This window comes from Embiotoca jacksoni, unplaced genomic scaffold (genome assembly GCF_022577435.1).
Source record: "Embiotoca jacksoni isolate LCO1_2020_lvr unplaced genomic scaffold, fEmbJac1.0.p SCAF_26, whole genome shotgun sequence".
Classification (NCBI taxonomy): Eukaryota; Metazoa; Chordata; class Actinopteri; family Embiotocidae; genus Embiotoca; species Embiotoca jacksoni.
The window spans coordinates 5,418,949-5,435,967 of NW_027185377.1; the positions used below are offsets into that span (position 1 = coordinate 5,418,949).

The 17,019-nt window shown below is 45.6% G+C and overlaps 1 protein-coding gene across 6 annotated transcripts in view; it reads right to left on the reverse strand.

Moving 5' to 3' along the window:
- Positions 1-888: 888 nt before the first annotated feature.
- LOC138204793 (calcium/calmodulin-dependent protein kinase type II subunit gamma-like) overlaps positions 889-17,019 on the reverse strand; it is a 32,269-nt gene continuing 16,138 nt past the window's right edge. The window contains exons 8-23 of one of the 6 annotated variants that reach the window (XM_069160292.1): positions 16,844-16,927; positions 16,319-16,413; positions 15,578-15,700; positions 15,307-15,390; positions 14,246-14,288; positions 13,348-13,410; positions 10,554-10,594; positions 9,700-9,783; positions 8,208-8,252; positions 8,066-8,111; positions 7,735-7,815; positions 5,392-5,532; positions 4,000-4,075; positions 3,775-3,869; positions 2,590-2,826; positions 889-1,707 (exon numbers count right to left, since the gene is read on the reverse strand). In XM_069160292.1, the coding sequence (XP_069016393.1) occupies positions 2,594-2,826; positions 3,775-3,869; positions 4,000-4,075; positions 5,392-5,532; positions 7,735-7,815; positions 8,066-8,111; positions 8,208-8,252; positions 9,700-9,783; positions 10,554-10,594; positions 13,348-13,410; positions 14,246-14,288; positions 15,307-15,390; positions 15,578-15,700; positions 16,319-16,413; positions 16,844-16,927 (1,334 nt within the window). In that variant the 3' untranslated portion in view covers positions 889-1,707; positions 2,590-2,593. The remainder of the gene's footprint in view (positions 1,708-2,589; positions 2,827-3,774; positions 3,870-3,999; positions 4,076-5,391; positions 5,533-7,734; positions 7,816-8,065; positions 8,112-8,207; positions 8,253-9,699; positions 9,784-10,553; positions 10,595-13,347; positions 13,411-14,245; positions 14,289-15,306; positions 15,391-15,577; positions 15,701-16,318; positions 16,414-16,843; positions 16,928-17,019) is intronic. The other 5 variants (XM_069160293.1, XM_069160294.1, XM_069160297.1 and 2 more) reach the window with 5 other exon arrangements.

Below are 17,019 nucleotides of genomic sequence, written 5' to 3' on the forward strand. Positions count from 1 at the left end.
TGGGGGAAGGGGGAAGGGAGGGGTCAAACTATTTGCAACTTTTGTTGTTGTTGTTTGTTGTTTATTTACTCCCCGTCTCCAAAAAAAACAGTCGTACGGCCATTGGACCAGAGCTGGTAGCATACATGTGCATTCATGTTCGTCACGAGTGATCTACAGCTACCGGGTTTTTTTTTGTTTTTTTTTTTGTTTTTTTTTGTTGTTGTTTTAAAAAGGTGGAGAATCGAAACTGCGGGGAACAAAATGTCGCTTCTAAACTAGAATAGGACGGGTGGGGTCACAGAGGTCACGGGTCGGTTCCCACGCCCGGGTGCACAGGATGAGTGTCTCTTAGATACATGTACATATATTACACTTTTCTACATATATCTATACATACACTGTATTTACACAGTGGATATAAACAAACCAGGTCCTTGCGGAAAGCAGAGAAACGGAGTGGGAGGGAAGGTTAAAAGAGAAAATCGGTTAAAGAGAGAGGAAGAAGGGGAAAAAAAAAAAAAAAAAATGGGAGAGAGGGCGGGAGGGGATTAACGAGGGAGAGGCAGCGGGCGGACATGCAAAACGCCTTTTCCCCCGACCCCGCTCTCTCCCTCTACTGCATATAGACACAACAAAACGCGTCAACACGCACAGGTTAGCTTTAAATTTGCACGATAAAATCCCTCTTTAAAAAAAAAAAAAAAAAAAAAAAAAAAAGAGCCTCGAATATAGCATCAGTCGGACAATAAAAACAAAACGAAATAAAAAAAACAACAACAACAACGACGACGACAAACACAAAAGGCTCCGGGGTTATTCACAGGAACGCAAAGGGATCGGGACACTAAAAACACAACAAAAACACATATAACCTTAAATCAGACACCCCCCCCCCCCCCGCCCCCCTCCCAAAATCCCACAACAACACAATCTCCGTTCAGTCGGAAAACGAGCACACAAACGAAAAACACATAAACACGTAAAAAGCCTAAAGTTCTACACTTTGGTGCTTCATGTTTTTGATATCAAGTTTCTCTCGTCATCAAGTTCTCTGACTGAGTCAACTTGAACGTTTTTTTTTCCTCTCTCTCTCCACCCCCGCCTCCCCCCTCCTCCTCCCCCTCACCCTCTTCAATTCAGTTTGGGGGAAAATCTCCCTCCATCTTAACGTCCGGGTAGCGAACACAACACTTTCTACCTCGGTAATCCCTAAATGTGTCCAAAATCTCAGCTGCTAAACTTCACCCTCCTCTCAGTTTCCTCCCTTATTAGATAGTGAGTATAAATGCTTGGTTGGGTTTTGGTGGTTTCTGGTACATCTAGTCATAATTTACACAGTATATTCATAACTCATACTCATAAACTGTCACAAGTTCAACTGTAAATCCTCTCCTCCCCCGGGACGTCTCATCTCGCGCGGGGCGGAAAAAAGATGGCTGCCAGGGGAGGGACAGAGGGCAAAGACGCGCCCTCCGATCAGGCGCCAGATGCATGCATCATCCCATGGGGTTGGGGGGCGGGGGGGCGGTGTCTTGTGTTCCGCCGGCCCCCCAGCAGGTCAAAGGAGGGACAGGATTGGTTGGTATCGTGGAGAGGGATGCGATCTCGCCCGGCCGGGCTCCTGGCTCTAGCCAATCCACGCAGAGGACGGACCTCTTAAACACGCTCGCTGAAAAAAACTGCCCCCCAAAACACACACTCCAGCAGACTGGAGGCTCAGGACCACTGGGGGAGGGGGGGCGGGGGAGGGGGGGGCGGGGAGGGGGGCGGAGAGGAGGGGGAGCCACATGTTAGTGTTCACCAGAGGCGGAAATTCAAATTTTTTTTTCAAAGCATTTTTTTGGAGGCTTTTTTTTTTTTTTTTTGTCTTTAAAAGTAAAATACGATATAAAAAGCGGACAGGAAACGAGGGGACAGACGAACGGAGGATGACGGCAATGACTGGATTAGCTTCTTAAACTCGGAAACCAACAGGCCCTTTTCAAGTTCGGCGAATTTAGTTTGGGTAATAATTTCACTGTTCCGTCTTTTAATTCCTTCTCTAAATGTCTGGTGTACATATTTGTCAGGGTTCACAGACCTCCTTTAGCGCATCGTACTCACCGGAGTGATGCGCGAACACTCCCCCGCCCCCCCCCGGGAGTCGTCACCCGTCTGAACGCTCAGATTTCTCCCCCGGCGGGACGTTCTTGTATCGCCGTTCCCAGATTTAAGCAACGAACGCGACGGCCGCGAAGTTATTTCAACTTTCAGAACCGAAAGCGATGAAGATGAGGCTCGAGCAGACCTGATGACGCCGGTTGTGCGGCGGCGGGTGTAAACGGAGGGGAATCACCTCGCCGCGAAAACAATCAAAACACCAGTTTGGAAACTTTTAAAAAGACGGACTCTACTAATAACTGAGTTAAAGTTATCAATGCTTCACCACTAATATATTTAAAATGACAGCAGTAAAACAGGCACAAATATGACATTTAAAAAAAAACAACCTCAAACTCAAATAAATCGAATGTTTTTTCTCATTTAAATTTGACTACGTCTCAAGAATATGTGGTCACAAACTAAACTGACCGACTGAGCGTTCTGTATTCGCGTGGCGGCGAGTACCTGATCACTGTAGTGGTGCAGCGGGCGCGCCGGAGCAGTGGAAGTGGACGTTGAGCCACTTGCTATCGCGGCGATGCCACACCCTGGTCTCCTCTGATTGGCTGGAGCGCGGGCGGCCCGTGGAGTCCACAAACTGTGTGAGCCGGATGTAGGCGATGCAGGCGGCGTCCTCGCCGATCAGGTGCACGTGGGGGTTGAGCAGGGTGGTGTGTACGGGCTTGCTGTTCTTGCTCAGCACTGGACAGACAGAAGGATTTTAAGTGCGCCTTATAGTCCGAAAAATACGGTATACTAATCCAACATGTTGTATCATAAGCTTTAAGCCATAATACAATCTGAACGGGCGACTTCGATGAAAAATTCATCCCCATACAGTTGTCATGAACATGGAAATTGTCGCTATAGAGACCAGGGCTGTAAACATGTTTATTTTTGCTGTGAAGTTGGGAATGTTAACATCGGGGTCTGAGGGGATTGACTCACTTTAGGAGCCCCAAGTGGTCATTCGAGGAACTGCAGTTTTTAGCACTTCCACCTTTGCTTTATTTTTTTTTTAGCCCCAGAGGTTACCGCTTGGTTTTCATTAGTCTTTAAACACCTGAAATTAAAAATGATTGTGTTTTGAACTCCTTGGAATGAGACTTTAATATCTATGAAGGGAGCGAGTCTCCTCGGACAGAGCGCAACATGTTGCACCTCCATGTTTCTACAGTAGCCCGGGACGGACAAACCAAAAACCCGCTAACCAAACACTCTCGCAGGTTTTGCAGAAACCGTAGATTCACTTATGTCCTTTGAATAGGAGGGTGACGCGAGAGATGTGCAATTGGTTGTGATGTTTAACCTCACCACTAGACGTCACTAAATCCTCCACAATGGTCCTTTGAACTAAGACAGCCCATTAATTGATCAAAAAATATTAAATAAATAAAGCCTGGAAATTAGCCAAAAAGAGTTACTAATAGCCTTTCAAATGTAAAAACTAAATATCTTTGGGTTTAAAACTAAATTAAACCCAAATGATTTCATTTTATTAATTAAAAAAAAAAAAAATTTATGATAAAATATTCGGCCGATTGATCGATGATGAAAATAACGATCTGCAGCTCGAAGTGAACTAGAAAATTAATTCAATTAAAATAAAGATGTGCGCCGTGTAACCACAGGAGGGGGGGGGGGACTCACGGTTTTCAAAGTAGAACTTGTGGAAGTCCATGCCCTCCACCAGGTTTCCCAGCGCCTCGGGTTCAAAAGAGGTGAGTCCGGGATCACAAATCCTCCTGAGAGAGAGAGAGAGAGCGTCGAAATAGAAGCAAAGTCAACTCCAATGACTTCTGTCGGAAAACATTTCCACTTCTCGCGGAGGGCCTCTCTCGCTTCTCCTTCGCACGCACGCGTGGTTGCACTCACGTGTAGGCATCGAAGTCGCCGTTGTTGATCGCTTCAATCAGCTGCTCCGTTATCTTTATGATCTCCTGTTTACGAGCTACAGAGAGAACAACAGAGGGGGAAGAGAAAACAGATGGTAGGCGGTGAGAAGCCAGTTGGAAGGTGACACAACAATTAGCTCTGTGGTGGTTTTGCTTGATGAAATTTTCTCTCATCACATCGGCTCCTGCCTGCCTGCCTGCCTTCCTTCACACACTCTCTCTCTCTCTCTCTCACACACACACACACACACACACACACACACTCTCTCTCTCTCTCTCTCCCTCTGTGGCTACAGCTCAACACTTCTCTTTAACCTCAACACTCGGTCCGGAGCGGCTCGACCTCGTCGCTGTCTGTCGCCCGGCTTCTCGCCCGCCGTACGACACACGGACTGACTGAGCGCTAGCCTCTGCTGTGAGCACACACTGACACCAAAACAGAGACAACAAAGCTGCTTGTAAACACCACACACACAGTTTGGGGGGGAGAAAAAAAAAAAAAAATTGAACAGAAGGAAATCAAAAAAAATTAGCTATACTTTGACGAGCGTGTTCAAACGAGGCACCTCAACCCACTGAAGAAGAAAAGCTGCGATAGGATCCGGGTTTCTTTCCCGCTTGCTCTTACTAAAAGTTTACTTCCCTTACTGCTGCTCTACATCGTAATGTGTGACGCCGCATTGTTATTTTATCCAATCGAGTCATCAGTTTTAGTGATAGATCGTAGCGCTCCAATGTGCTGCGTGGTAACGGTGCATGTAGCTGTGTTAACGGTAGAAAATCTACAGATGAAAATAACCCAACAAATGAACTCCTGTTTCAGTAATGGTTGAAGTAAAAGCATCCCGCTTTTTTAAAAAACGTTATATTTGTGATCTGGTTTTCAAGAAACAAATGAGGTTGGTTCAGAGTGAATCCAGCAGGGTAGGAAGGCAGAAACGTACCAAGAGAACATATGGTTGGTTCTGGCATTTTTTTTTTTTATTTAAATGGGATTTGTTAACAATGTGAACATTTGTGTAAAACCAGTGTTATCCCTCCACCAGTTATTTCACTGGGTGACTTTAAAAAAACAACAACAACAAAAAAAACTTACACCTAATGTAAAATGTCTGCAGACAGATAAAGACCTGAACATGTATGAAAGCATTAAACATCCGATCCACTTCAAGATGCTTTAAAGTTGTGAACCAGGATAAAGTGATACAACTCATCATCATCATCATCATCATCATCATCATCCTCCTCCTCCTCCTCATTTAGAGCCAGATCTCCACTTCAGACATGAAAGGTTTCCACAGAGCTACAGCGAGTACACAGCAGGGTGGGGGGGGGAAACCGAGTTAGTCAGTTAGTGCAGACGTGTCCTTACTCTGCTTCGTGTTGCTTTTAGCAGCGACAGTGTTGCTCCCTAGCGGAGCGGCGGGCATGGAGGACTGTGAGAGCTCAGAGTCGGGGCAGGAGCTGTTGCCTGTGCTGTTCCATGCCATGCGCTTTACGTCATGCGGCAGAACTGAAACACACAACAGGTGGTGAACAAACACAAACACGTGGACGGGACAACAGACGAGATGATCGTGTGACCGCACACACGCACACAGCATGCACGCACGCACGCACGCACACACACACACACAGCATGCACGCACAGTTTGTGCAATGAAACAAGAACCAAAATAAAAAGTTAGGAAGCCGATGTGGGTTAGTGTCCAGTGGGATTAGTAAACGACACTCAGAGATGGGTGACACGAGGACAGGATGGTAGCTGGAAGCCAGATGAGTGCAGCTCTGATGCTGAGTGATGTGGAACTCATTTAACCGCCTGCTCACATCTCCTCGGCTCGTAATGCTCGTATACATTAACAAGGCAGCGTCAGATGAACTGCAGCACTAAGCGAAGAGACGATCGAAGCCGTTGTTTGTTATTAGCACATGGCGGGCCTGTTGGGGAAACTTGGCGTGTTCAGGAAGGAAGGCGGGAGTGGTCAGAGCACACAGGAGAGGAGTGAAGAGGGAAAGAGATTAGACTTGTCCTTTAGTGCAGGTGTGTCTGGCAAGAGCGGGAGGAAGAGGACAGGAGGTCAAGAGACGAGAGGAAAGATTAGAGAGCGTCGAGGGGTGTGTGTGTGTGTGTGGGGGTGGGGGGGGGGGGGGGTGATTTGCGTGAGGACAGATAAGGACGAGAGAGGAGAGGAGCGAAGACGTTAGAGAGAAATAATTAGAGAGAAGATTAGAGAATAAAGTATTAGAGCGAAGAGATGTGAGGACAAAGAGAGACATGATGCTCTATGGTGTGCATGAATCCAGGAGAGTCGGACAGGCAGCCGGGCCCGTCAGACTGGGCGACCCGTTTAGGACACTCAGCTGAGCTGCAAGGTAAGCAAGGCTTCCTCCAGCTGGAGCTGTCACATTAGGAGGACGAGGGGAAAGATGCAGTGATCACCAAGAAACAAACACACACACACACACACACGCGCACACACACACACACACACACACACACACACACACAGATTTCAGGGTTCCCACAGTGGCCCTGATGAAAAATTCTACGACTTTTTTTTTTTTTCTTCATGACTTTCCATAATTAGGTCAGAGTCTCTCTATGACCTGAAAAAAAAAAAGAAGTATATCTCCCGTTGCTTTTGAAAGTCTGATCGTCGTTACGGCGTCTTCTTGTTTTTAAACGTGAACAAATGATGCGAGAGGAATTTAGTAATGTGATCGGTATCGGTGGCGATACCGACCTTACTGAGCAGATTATTGGTTTAGTATCGTCACGGCCACAAGGAACGGAAAATCTGTTTGTAACCCTGCCTTTAAGTCGTGGCAGGAGAAAAGTCAGTTGGACAGTCATTGACTATAGTCACTCTAGTGAAGGGATTAAAGCACTGCTTTGAAGTCGCCTCTACAATGATACGGACTATAAAACCTACGAAGGAAGGGTTCTTATCTCTCATCTTTTTACTTAAAGGTTGTGTATATTATAGACTAATGTCTTAACTTGATTTCGACCTGATTTTTAGTTCCTTTTTATCAGATTTTTTGCCTTCAGTTTGATCAATTCATGAACGAGTCAGTCTACAAATGATAAAACTCTCCTCGTGTGATAATGGATATCATGTTTTCTTTCCAACTGTCTTAACAGTCAGATGACAGACTAAGAGACTTACGATCATTAAATGTCTTAGAAAAGGAGGAATTTGTATCTGAAAACAGGTTCACGTGTGAGTGTATCTGTTACCAGTTACGTGTAAATAAGAGTTTAATGACATAATGCTAAGCGCAAAATTTTAAGCCTGCTTGGAAGAACTGGGAAATCCTTTAAGCAATTACGTTGTTGAGCTCAGGAGTGATGTTTAAAACTACAAAAATAAGTAAAACCAAATTGTAATAAACTGGAAGTGTCCTTTAAATAAATCAAAACCAATCCAATCGAATTCTGTGATGTTCCTCGAGTTTCCTGGTGTACAGAATTTTTTTGAAGAAAATAAAAAAACAATAAATCGACAAATCTGAAACCAGTGGGAACCCTCAAAAAAGAGCTTGGTGGATCAGAGTGGGAGGGGTGGGGAGCTCAGAGATGTAAGCCGTCATTGCCAGTGACTACAAAAAGCCAAGGTGGGAGTGGGGGGAGAGGGTGGGTGGGTGGGGGTGTTAGGTCCTTGCCAGGGGGCGACCGTATCGCCTCTCTGGTTGCTATGGATAAACTTACTGGCAGGTGAGCTTTGAGGTGAGGGCAGAAGTGGGGGCATCTCCTCGGTGGCGCTGCTCTGACTCAGCGCCGAACTGTCCGCTAGAACACACACACAAAACGCAGCCAGACACACGGTAAATACAGACGTACAAACGCGCGCGCACACACACACACACACACACACACACGACAGGCGCACAGTCTCGAGTGTGAGAGACACGTGTTGTATCTCAGCACACCTGCCAGTCACTACAGTCAAATACACACACTTCACTAGATGGGAGACAGAAAGAGAGAGAGCGAATAAGAACAGGAAAAAGGGGAGAAAACACTCGAACACCCTCCCTACCTTTCATTTCCTCCTCGTCGTTGGTGGCGTTGCTCTCCGTTGATCCCTGGGGTGCAGCGGGAGGGACAGAAACATGCCGAGATTAACACAGACGGGATCCAGGATCTGTGTCATGCTTTCAAAAAGAGACCTTTAATCTCACCTTGACGCCATCGGGAGGGTTGTGCACCACCGTGCTCTGAGACTCCTGCGATTCAGAACAGCACAGTTAGTTCGACACATCGCAGTCCTGAAACAGTGCCTCTCAACTGGATTGAAACTGGGCCCCTAATTTTAACGCAGCTACAACCTCAGGTCACATCTTCCCTGCAGCTGGTGTGTCCCCTGAACTCTCACCAGCGGCCACGGATAAGGCCGGGAGATTAATGCATGTTTTTAATTGATGGCTGCAACAAATCATTCTCATTATCTTACAATTTGCTGGTTATTTTCTGAATTATATGTTGACTATAAAACATCAGAAAATAGCAACAAATTTTTTTTTTTTTTTTTTTTTTTTAAATGCTAATTTCTCAAAGCTCAGGTTACATATTAAAATACATCAACCCAACAGCCGCAAACCCAAAGATATTCAAATAAATGTTTAATTTTTATTTGTTTAGTGAAGAGTATGTATCATAAACCAAGGCCCCACAGCATTTATAGCCCGAGCTCATTTGCAATCTTCTTGTCTGCCGTCACAGAGGACAAAAAAAATAAACTGTTGGTTGGACAATGTTCTCTTAATAGATCATAAAATTTTGTACATGTGATTTTCCATAACATAAAAACATCTCGGTCTTGAACGAAGCCGAGTTTGGGGTCCTGCACCACCAGTTGAGAAGCACAACGAAGCCAAAGCAGACGGTTATCAAACCACAACACTATAAGAAAGTAATATCTAATGCATGCTAGTGAAGCGTCTTAAAACCACAACATGCTAGTACTGGATGAGGGCATAATGCTGAGGTTTGGCAGTATGATAAGGATGTCAATGGGGATGTTAATGATGGCGCGATAAACAGGTTAGAGTGAGAAAAATGGTTGGATGTACTAAAAAATAAATAACCTAGCTGATGAAGATGTTAGGATGGATGGTTGCAAGATGGTAAAAGGGTAGCTGGTTAGGAGGGGGATACTAAGGCTGATATTCAGAGGTAAACACAGGAGCCATGACATGATAAGCATGATAAGACTGGCTTCTCCTTGGACAACGAGGCCTCTACGAGCTCTCTGTGCTGCCACTTTACAGGCATGTAATCCAAACATGTTCATGCTCCTCAGAAATGTAAAAAAAAGGTGCACATGTGCCGCCTCAGACTCAAACTCACGATGAGCATTTTTTTTATTTGATTTTTTTTATTTCCAAAAGAAAAATGGGATGTTCTTGATGTTCACCCAACTCGGGAACACATGTGCACCTTTTGGGGGGGGGGGAAGAGGGGAGAGGGGGGTTAAAATGGCCAGGGGACGGGACTGCCGGGACGGGCAATGTTACAGTGCAACGCCTCCTGGACGGTAGATGAAGGATGACAAGCAACTATGATGACGGAGGATGAGGCACAACGGGCGACTATGCAACTACTGGCGGTTGGGGGTGAGGGGGGTGGGGGTTGTTAGGAGGCGGGAACTGATGCTGCGGCGGCCTACTGTACCATCTGTGCGTTGGTTGCCATGTTGGTGTCTTTCAGGGCATTGATGGCGCTCACTATACTGTTCTTACTGTTGTTGGTAGAAGGCTGGGACGAGAACGCAAACACTCAAAGTGAACACACACGTTACACACGCACGCGCGCACACACACAGAATTAGAATTAGAATTACACGCATTTTAGGGAATGGGGGGCTAATGTTGGTCGGAGCTCACGGACTGTGGAGAGCTAACGGGGTAAATGAGAGGGTGAGTGCCACAGAATGGCCTCTAGATCATCCTTTTTACTGCCTCACTAACTCTCTATGCCTCTGCCACTTAACTACACAGAGAGACCCCTGGGGCAGAGAAGAAAGAGAGGGAAGCGGGGGGAGGAGGAGGAGGAGGAGGAGGAGGAGAGAGATGCTTAATAGCAGCAGAGACTGATGGAGACTGCTCGGAAAGAGACCAGCAGACATCTGACGAAAGGTGAAAGAACACAGGAAGAACTAATTGATAATTATACGTAGGAATATGACGGGAACGTGGGGTGTGGGGGGAGGGGTGTGGCGGGACAACAACTGAGTTTCTCGGACTTGTAGATGGGACGAGAGGAATTTGGGAATCTAAAAACAGGCCACAGAAAGTACAGAACCCCTGAGGTAAAGCACAAAACTCTGGAAACCCCCTGAAAAAAAATAATGACTGTATTAAGAAGACACGTTTGTTGAAATAATAGCAGGAAAAAGGGAGCTACGCCGAGACGGAGAGAGGCACCGAAAAAGAACAGAGTAGAAAAAGGGGGTCAGCTAACAGAGGAGAGACAGGACACTCTGTAATAGAACAAAAGAGGGCGGAAAGGTAACGAGACAACCTTACCTTAGCAGAATCTGACTTCTTGTTGAGTAAACTTTTGCATGCTGTAAAAAAAAAAAAAAAAAAAAAAAAAGAAAAAAGAAAAAAAGAAAAAAAAGAAAAAAGAAACAGGATAGAAAGGGAGAGAAACAGGTAGAAAAGGAGTTTTACTGATGACGAAGGCTATCAAGCAAATATACCCAGTTCTTTCTCAGCTCTTATTGAAACCCGGATCTATAATCTGAAACAACTATGAAACACTGATACCTCACTGTTTGTGACAAAGTAAACCTAAGTGTTTCCAGAAAATAACATGCATTTAATGGATTTCTTGGGCTCCCCCCCCCCCCCCTCTCTCTACAGGTTGCTACTCTGCAAAACCCATTCACATCGTAATCCATTCATTGCCATCTAGGGATGAAAGAGAAACATGAAACCAAAGTAAACTTCCTCAATCCATTTCCTGTCTGAAAGACCCCAGCAGATTTAGGAAGAGTGATGGTCAGACTGAAACTGCCGCCAGGACTAACTGATGAGCTAGGTTAATGTAAATCATTGATTTCCTGTAAAGGGCTCCCGTCACTTTTCCCTCTCAAGTCTAAAGCTCTCAAGTTGCTCTTGCTTCCTTTTTTCTCGTTTTCAATGGACACACACAGGTTCCCAAAAATCTGATCTTGTGTTTCTTACCTTCCAATAAGAAATGGGAGAGGGAAAGAGGGGGGGGGGGGGGGGGGGGGGGTTGTAAAAGAGGGCTCAGTATTTCAATACAGGAGAGTAGAGATCAGGGGCACAGCATTTACAGCAGCAAACAATATCAAGTGACAACTCATGCTTCCTTAATCTTGGCTGTCGATATGCAGCTTCTGTCTTGGCCTGGCCATGCAGCATCCAAAGAGAAGAATATATTTAGAAAAAACAACAACAACAACAACAAAAGTTTTCATTCCACAACCAGGGAAAAGAGAGCTGATTGTTCAGAGCGCAAACATCTGCTCCTCATTTGGCTACGTCTTCTACCAAACAGCCATCGGGGTGCTAATTGTGACAGAACGGGACCGCCACGTTCATGCGCTCTCCAAATACGGCCTTCCCTCCTCCAATCAAGATCCCCGGCTTCACATGACGTGAAAGTCAAGATGACCCACGGCAGGAGGGCTGCACCACTCGAGCAATAAACCAGCTCGGTGATGAGCAGGGGAAGAGTGTATCAGAAAGCATCTGAAGGTGCATCTCCCGGGAATATTTTGTAGGATTTAACCACACAGGACACCCACATGCGAAAGGCAGCAAGGCAAACACCTTTCCGGAAAAGTACAGACACGCACACTTCTGTCAGGTTTTGCTATAATGTCTTTAAAAGAGTACATCATGAGCAAACTGCCAAGCCTTGCCTCAGCCAAACTCTTACAGAGAAGTGCAAGGAAGCAGCCATAGTATAAAAACAACAGCAACAACAAAGGGCTGGGACTTTTGCAGTGATGACTGACATCATCAGAGGACTAAGGACAAATAAATAAATACAAAAAAATAAGATTAAACAGGAGGAGAGATGAGGAGTCCGATCTGAAGGGATGATGTCACACACAATATTCACAGAAACTTACAAACAGGCAACTTGGTCCAGTCTCAGTGAAGAAGCCCACATTCGGAGGGCTTTAGCTGACAATCAAACCACCACAAACACCCCGAAACTCAGCGCACCAGTCACACATCCGCCTCACTAAAGGTTTCTCCACCGAGGTGATCTACCTGTTAACATTTTACTTTTATCCTGCCTATGTAGATCCTATGGATAACTTATAGACATTGTAGAGCAGAGACGATCCCCTCGTCTGAAAAGGTGACGGAGAATCCGGTCTGCTCTACACTGGTTCTAAGGTACTCAATCCATGGAGCCACCATTGGAATCGCCGACCTTCACCACCCGCCCCCACCCAGCAGGATGAGAGCAGAGCCCGAGTTTAGTACTTTCAAAACAAAGGAATTCATCCCTCGATTCGATGTGAAACAGGAGGTGCAAGATGTCACTGGGTATTTGACAAATGTTACACTCCTGCCTCGAGGGGGGGAACTCTTTTAAAAGTACTAAAACAGACCTCCGAAGGGGGAGATGAGACGAAGGATGCATTTAACCTCAAGGGATTCATCAGGAAGGCTGCGCAGCGGTGATGGTTCCAACAGTTGGCTTTGGTAGCAGCACAGAAGGCAGCACTCCCATCCTCCGTCTCAGCCTGAACCTCTCCCCCAGCTCCTCAACATCCTCCTTCACCCTCTCCCCCACCAGACCCAGGTACGACGATGGCAGCACGCCAACCCAGCTCTTGCCGGCCCCCTGCATGTCAGTTCCCGCCCCCAGGATACATGCCCCTCCTCATCCCCTGCCCCAAGTCCACCCTGTGCCCATCCTTACAGCCCTGGCCTGGGACGAGCACAGCGGTGTCAGGGGTCAGCTGGAGGTCAGGATGGAGCGTGCTAGTAGTGACGACATAACTAATTTGGAAGATGAGATGGGGGTTACAGGGGTGCAGCTGACTGGCGGTGAGGTGTGAATGTAAAAAAGCTCTTTGGAGTGAACTAAATCAATTACTGTTACGTAATGCTGATGTACATGGGTGTACTGCAAACACACATTTATATAATACCCTAAAACAACAAAATCTGTGAGTACGCATGCACATGTGCATGAATGTTGATGAGGATGCTTGCTGAGGCTGCATGCAGGAGTGTGGCGATGGTAAATGAGGGCCCACCCACTATGAACTAGAGAAGTGGCTGTGTGTGTAGAGAGGAAGTGGATGGGCGTGTCTCTGGGACGTACCTTCCTGAGCCAGTGAGGCCGTGGAGGAGGCGGCAGCAGCAGAGTTGGTATGCTGCCGGCCCACTATTGGACAGAAATGCTACAGTTGGGAGGGGCTATGCAAATTAGGCAGGTCTATCTCACTCCTTTCAGTCATGGGCCTAGAAAGCTACAGGGGATGCTGGCTACAGCCCAGATACATCGAACACTTTGATAGAAATGGGCTGAAGCGAATGCGTGCCCCCCTGTGGATTCCTAGGCCCAGGGATGAAATCATTAGCCATCGACTGACCAATTACTTAGAGGCTGAGAACAAAGCTTCAGCGGAAACAAGTCGCTCTCAGCAGGCTGAGATAAAACAGAGTCACCTGTTTTTATAACACCACAATTGCCCCCCCCCAAGCATAAATATCTCATTAAAATCTATGAGTCCTTCTCTCAGACATGCAAACGCTCCACGGGCAGCAGAAAAGAGGGACACATCCGCCCGTCCGCGCACACACACACACACACACACACACACACACACACAAACACACACACACAGGGAGAGAGACATTAGCATGGACAAGGACATAACTGACAAACACATATAATCAGGTATATGGCAGAATATCACATCGTAGCCTGCTAACATGTGGATGTAAAGCACTGATAATAATCCATCAATATCAATACATTATTTCTACCATAACACGAAGGAACTTCATGTTTCAATTCAGTTTAACGTTGTAAGCAAGCAAACTCCTGTGCACACACACACACACAAAAAAAACGTATTGTTATTTTGAGGATGAGTGGGAGAGTGTGCGTGTGTGGTGAGGGGGTTAAAAGAGGTGCAGAGGACTCTATCCACTCTCCTTCCTCCTCTCCCTCTGCATGTGCAGCGTGGGAGGCTGAGGGCGAAGGGCACACCCACCTGAGAAGTTTCTGGACACCAGCATGGTGGTGAGAATGGCTCCCTGGAGGAGGAGACGAAGGAGGAGAGAGAAGTGAGGGAGGTATAATGAGGGCATCAAGTTTTGGTTTATTTAACAGGATCTCAGCCTTTTCTTCTCAACTGTGTTGTGTTCATGTCAAATGGGACAATAATACGACATCTCATCTTTCTGCTATTTTAGCAGCAGAGCCTTCACCTAACTGCAATCGAGGCTGACCGTTTGTTCTCTGTCAAACAGAATTTTGAAATATGCATGTTGTCGTATTAATGTGGAGATTCCCCATTAACTCCATGTATTCACGTCGGCAGGTCTTATAACGCATTCTTCTATGCAAATGAGTTTCAATGAAGTGGAAAAAAAACAGCAGATATGCTACCTGGTCCATTAGTTTGCATGGCTGTGAATGCAAACTACAGAAACTAGAGCTGGGTGTAACTTGAAATGTTTCGACACAGGAAGAAGTTCTCAAAAGGTCAAATGTCTCGAGACTCGCAGCAATTTAAAAACTCTCTAAATTAGTCGAAGATTACATTTTTTTTATTTTTTTTTTTTTATATAAATCAAGAAGCAACAGACTGAAGACTGGACCAGACACTTAATGCCAGATTTTGGTACTTGACAGTTTTCCATATTCAATGCTACAGTACCAAACGGTGTTCTCTTTGAGATGCCCAGCACCAACATGAATTACTAGACTTGATATTTTAATGATCACAGGACAATATAATTTTTTAAATGATCTAACAGATTAGGGCGGTTGCACCGCTAATGGTGCCAAAGTACAAAACTCACATTAAATTAACTGATGATTAGATCCACTGCAAATGACACTGCGCAGTCCCTCGTGCATATAATTCAGAGTCTCTGCATGCTTTTGTTAAACACCATCATAAAACAGATGTATGGTGGGCAGACGATCTGTAGGGACACAATTTCTGTATGAAGAAATGAAGGGCCACTGCAGGTGAGGCAGCACACAAACAACAGAGGCGGAGGTTAAAAACCACAGAGGCGGCAAATACAAATTTTGGACCACTACCTTGAGTTTTCGGCGAGCGTTGAACTTGCGGAGACACTCGACAGTTTCCTGTCTGTGCATCATGGATGCCACTGTGGAGCGGTGCTGTAGGAGGAGGACACAACAAGAACACGTTAAATGACATCAACGCTTCACAAATTATTAAGCTTATGCACCGATTTATGCACAGAATTAAAGTTATTTGAAGGTTGTTCTCGAGGTAGTGTAGCGTACATTTTATGTTTATCTTAAAAGCAATTCTCTTGGGCGGTTTGGGCGAGTGAATACTTACGCAGACCCATGGGTGTTTGAGGGCCTGTTCGGCAGTGATTCTCTTGGCTGGGTTGATGGTCAACATCTGGTTGATCAGGTTCTTCGCCTCTGGAGTCACTGTGTCCCACTCTGGGGATGGGAACTGAGGAGAAGGGGTGAGACAAGTGGATGTGACAGTTGGAAAGGACAGAGGATTGGAAATAATACATGTTTAGTGAGGGACTTAGGCGTCTGCACCTGCCAGTTTCTTCACACCATCTGGTAACCAGGTCTTGAGTAAATTTATCACAATTAGACAAATAAGAAAACAAAACAGATACATTTGTCTTTTGATTTACAGAACACATGCTCTTGTTCCAGGTCTTTAAACCATTTTATTAAGAGTAAAACAGGCTGCAATGTGATTTGATTATCCAGCAACTGAGAAAGGAGGATTCCACTTCTCTGATTCTCTCTTGCTCTTACACACACAGGCACAGGCACAGGCACACACACACACACACACACACACACACACACACACACACACACACACACACACACACACACACACACGCACGCACGCACAGGCACACACACACACACACAGACACACACGCCCCTCTGCAATGCGTCAGGGAGGCCCTGATAGGATCAATAGCTTTGGACCAGATTTCAATTGGACACTATTAAACATTCAAAAACTGCTTAGCAAACCCCTGCACTGCACCCATCTCTCACTCATACACACACACACACACACACACACACACACACTTACATCGTACGCCCCAGCTTTGATCTGCTGATAGAGTTTGTGTTGATCTTCATCCCAGAATGGAGGATAACCCACTAACAAGATATAGAGAATAACCCCTGACAGAAAACAAAGTGAAAGATCCTGTTAGAATATCAGTTGGTGTGCTTTTCAATAAAGAGCATACAGCTACAAGTGATCCGTACCAAAGAATAAAATTAGGTAAATACAAGAAAAAGCAACGATAAAATAAAAAAATAAAAATACATTATAATGTCCATCTAGAGGAGTTTGGTTATTCCGACTCTTTCTGAGCGGGAAACTGTTGATGTGAAGTTGAAGTCACCTCTAAAATTGTGATTCAAAATCCTCCTGCTTCAGCATTATGATCCCATTTCCATTTTTAAAAACAAACTTTAAGGCTGCTAAATTTATTATTTTAAATTGAGACAAATATTGTTAAGAGTCTGGTGTTTGTTTCTGACCGGTTGAAATTAAACGCACGGACTGCAACAGGTTAACTTCCAAAATGTGGAGACCAGAACTCACCACAAGCCCATATGTCCACAGGCTTGCCGTAGGGGTCCTTCCTCAGGACCTCAGGGGAGAGATAGCCAGGAGTGCCTGCAAACCCTGCCCGACAGATATATCAGAGGACAAAATTAATCGGCGGCTGTTATTAAAATACTGATAAGGGCTACTTTTGTGCAGTTATATGAATGGTT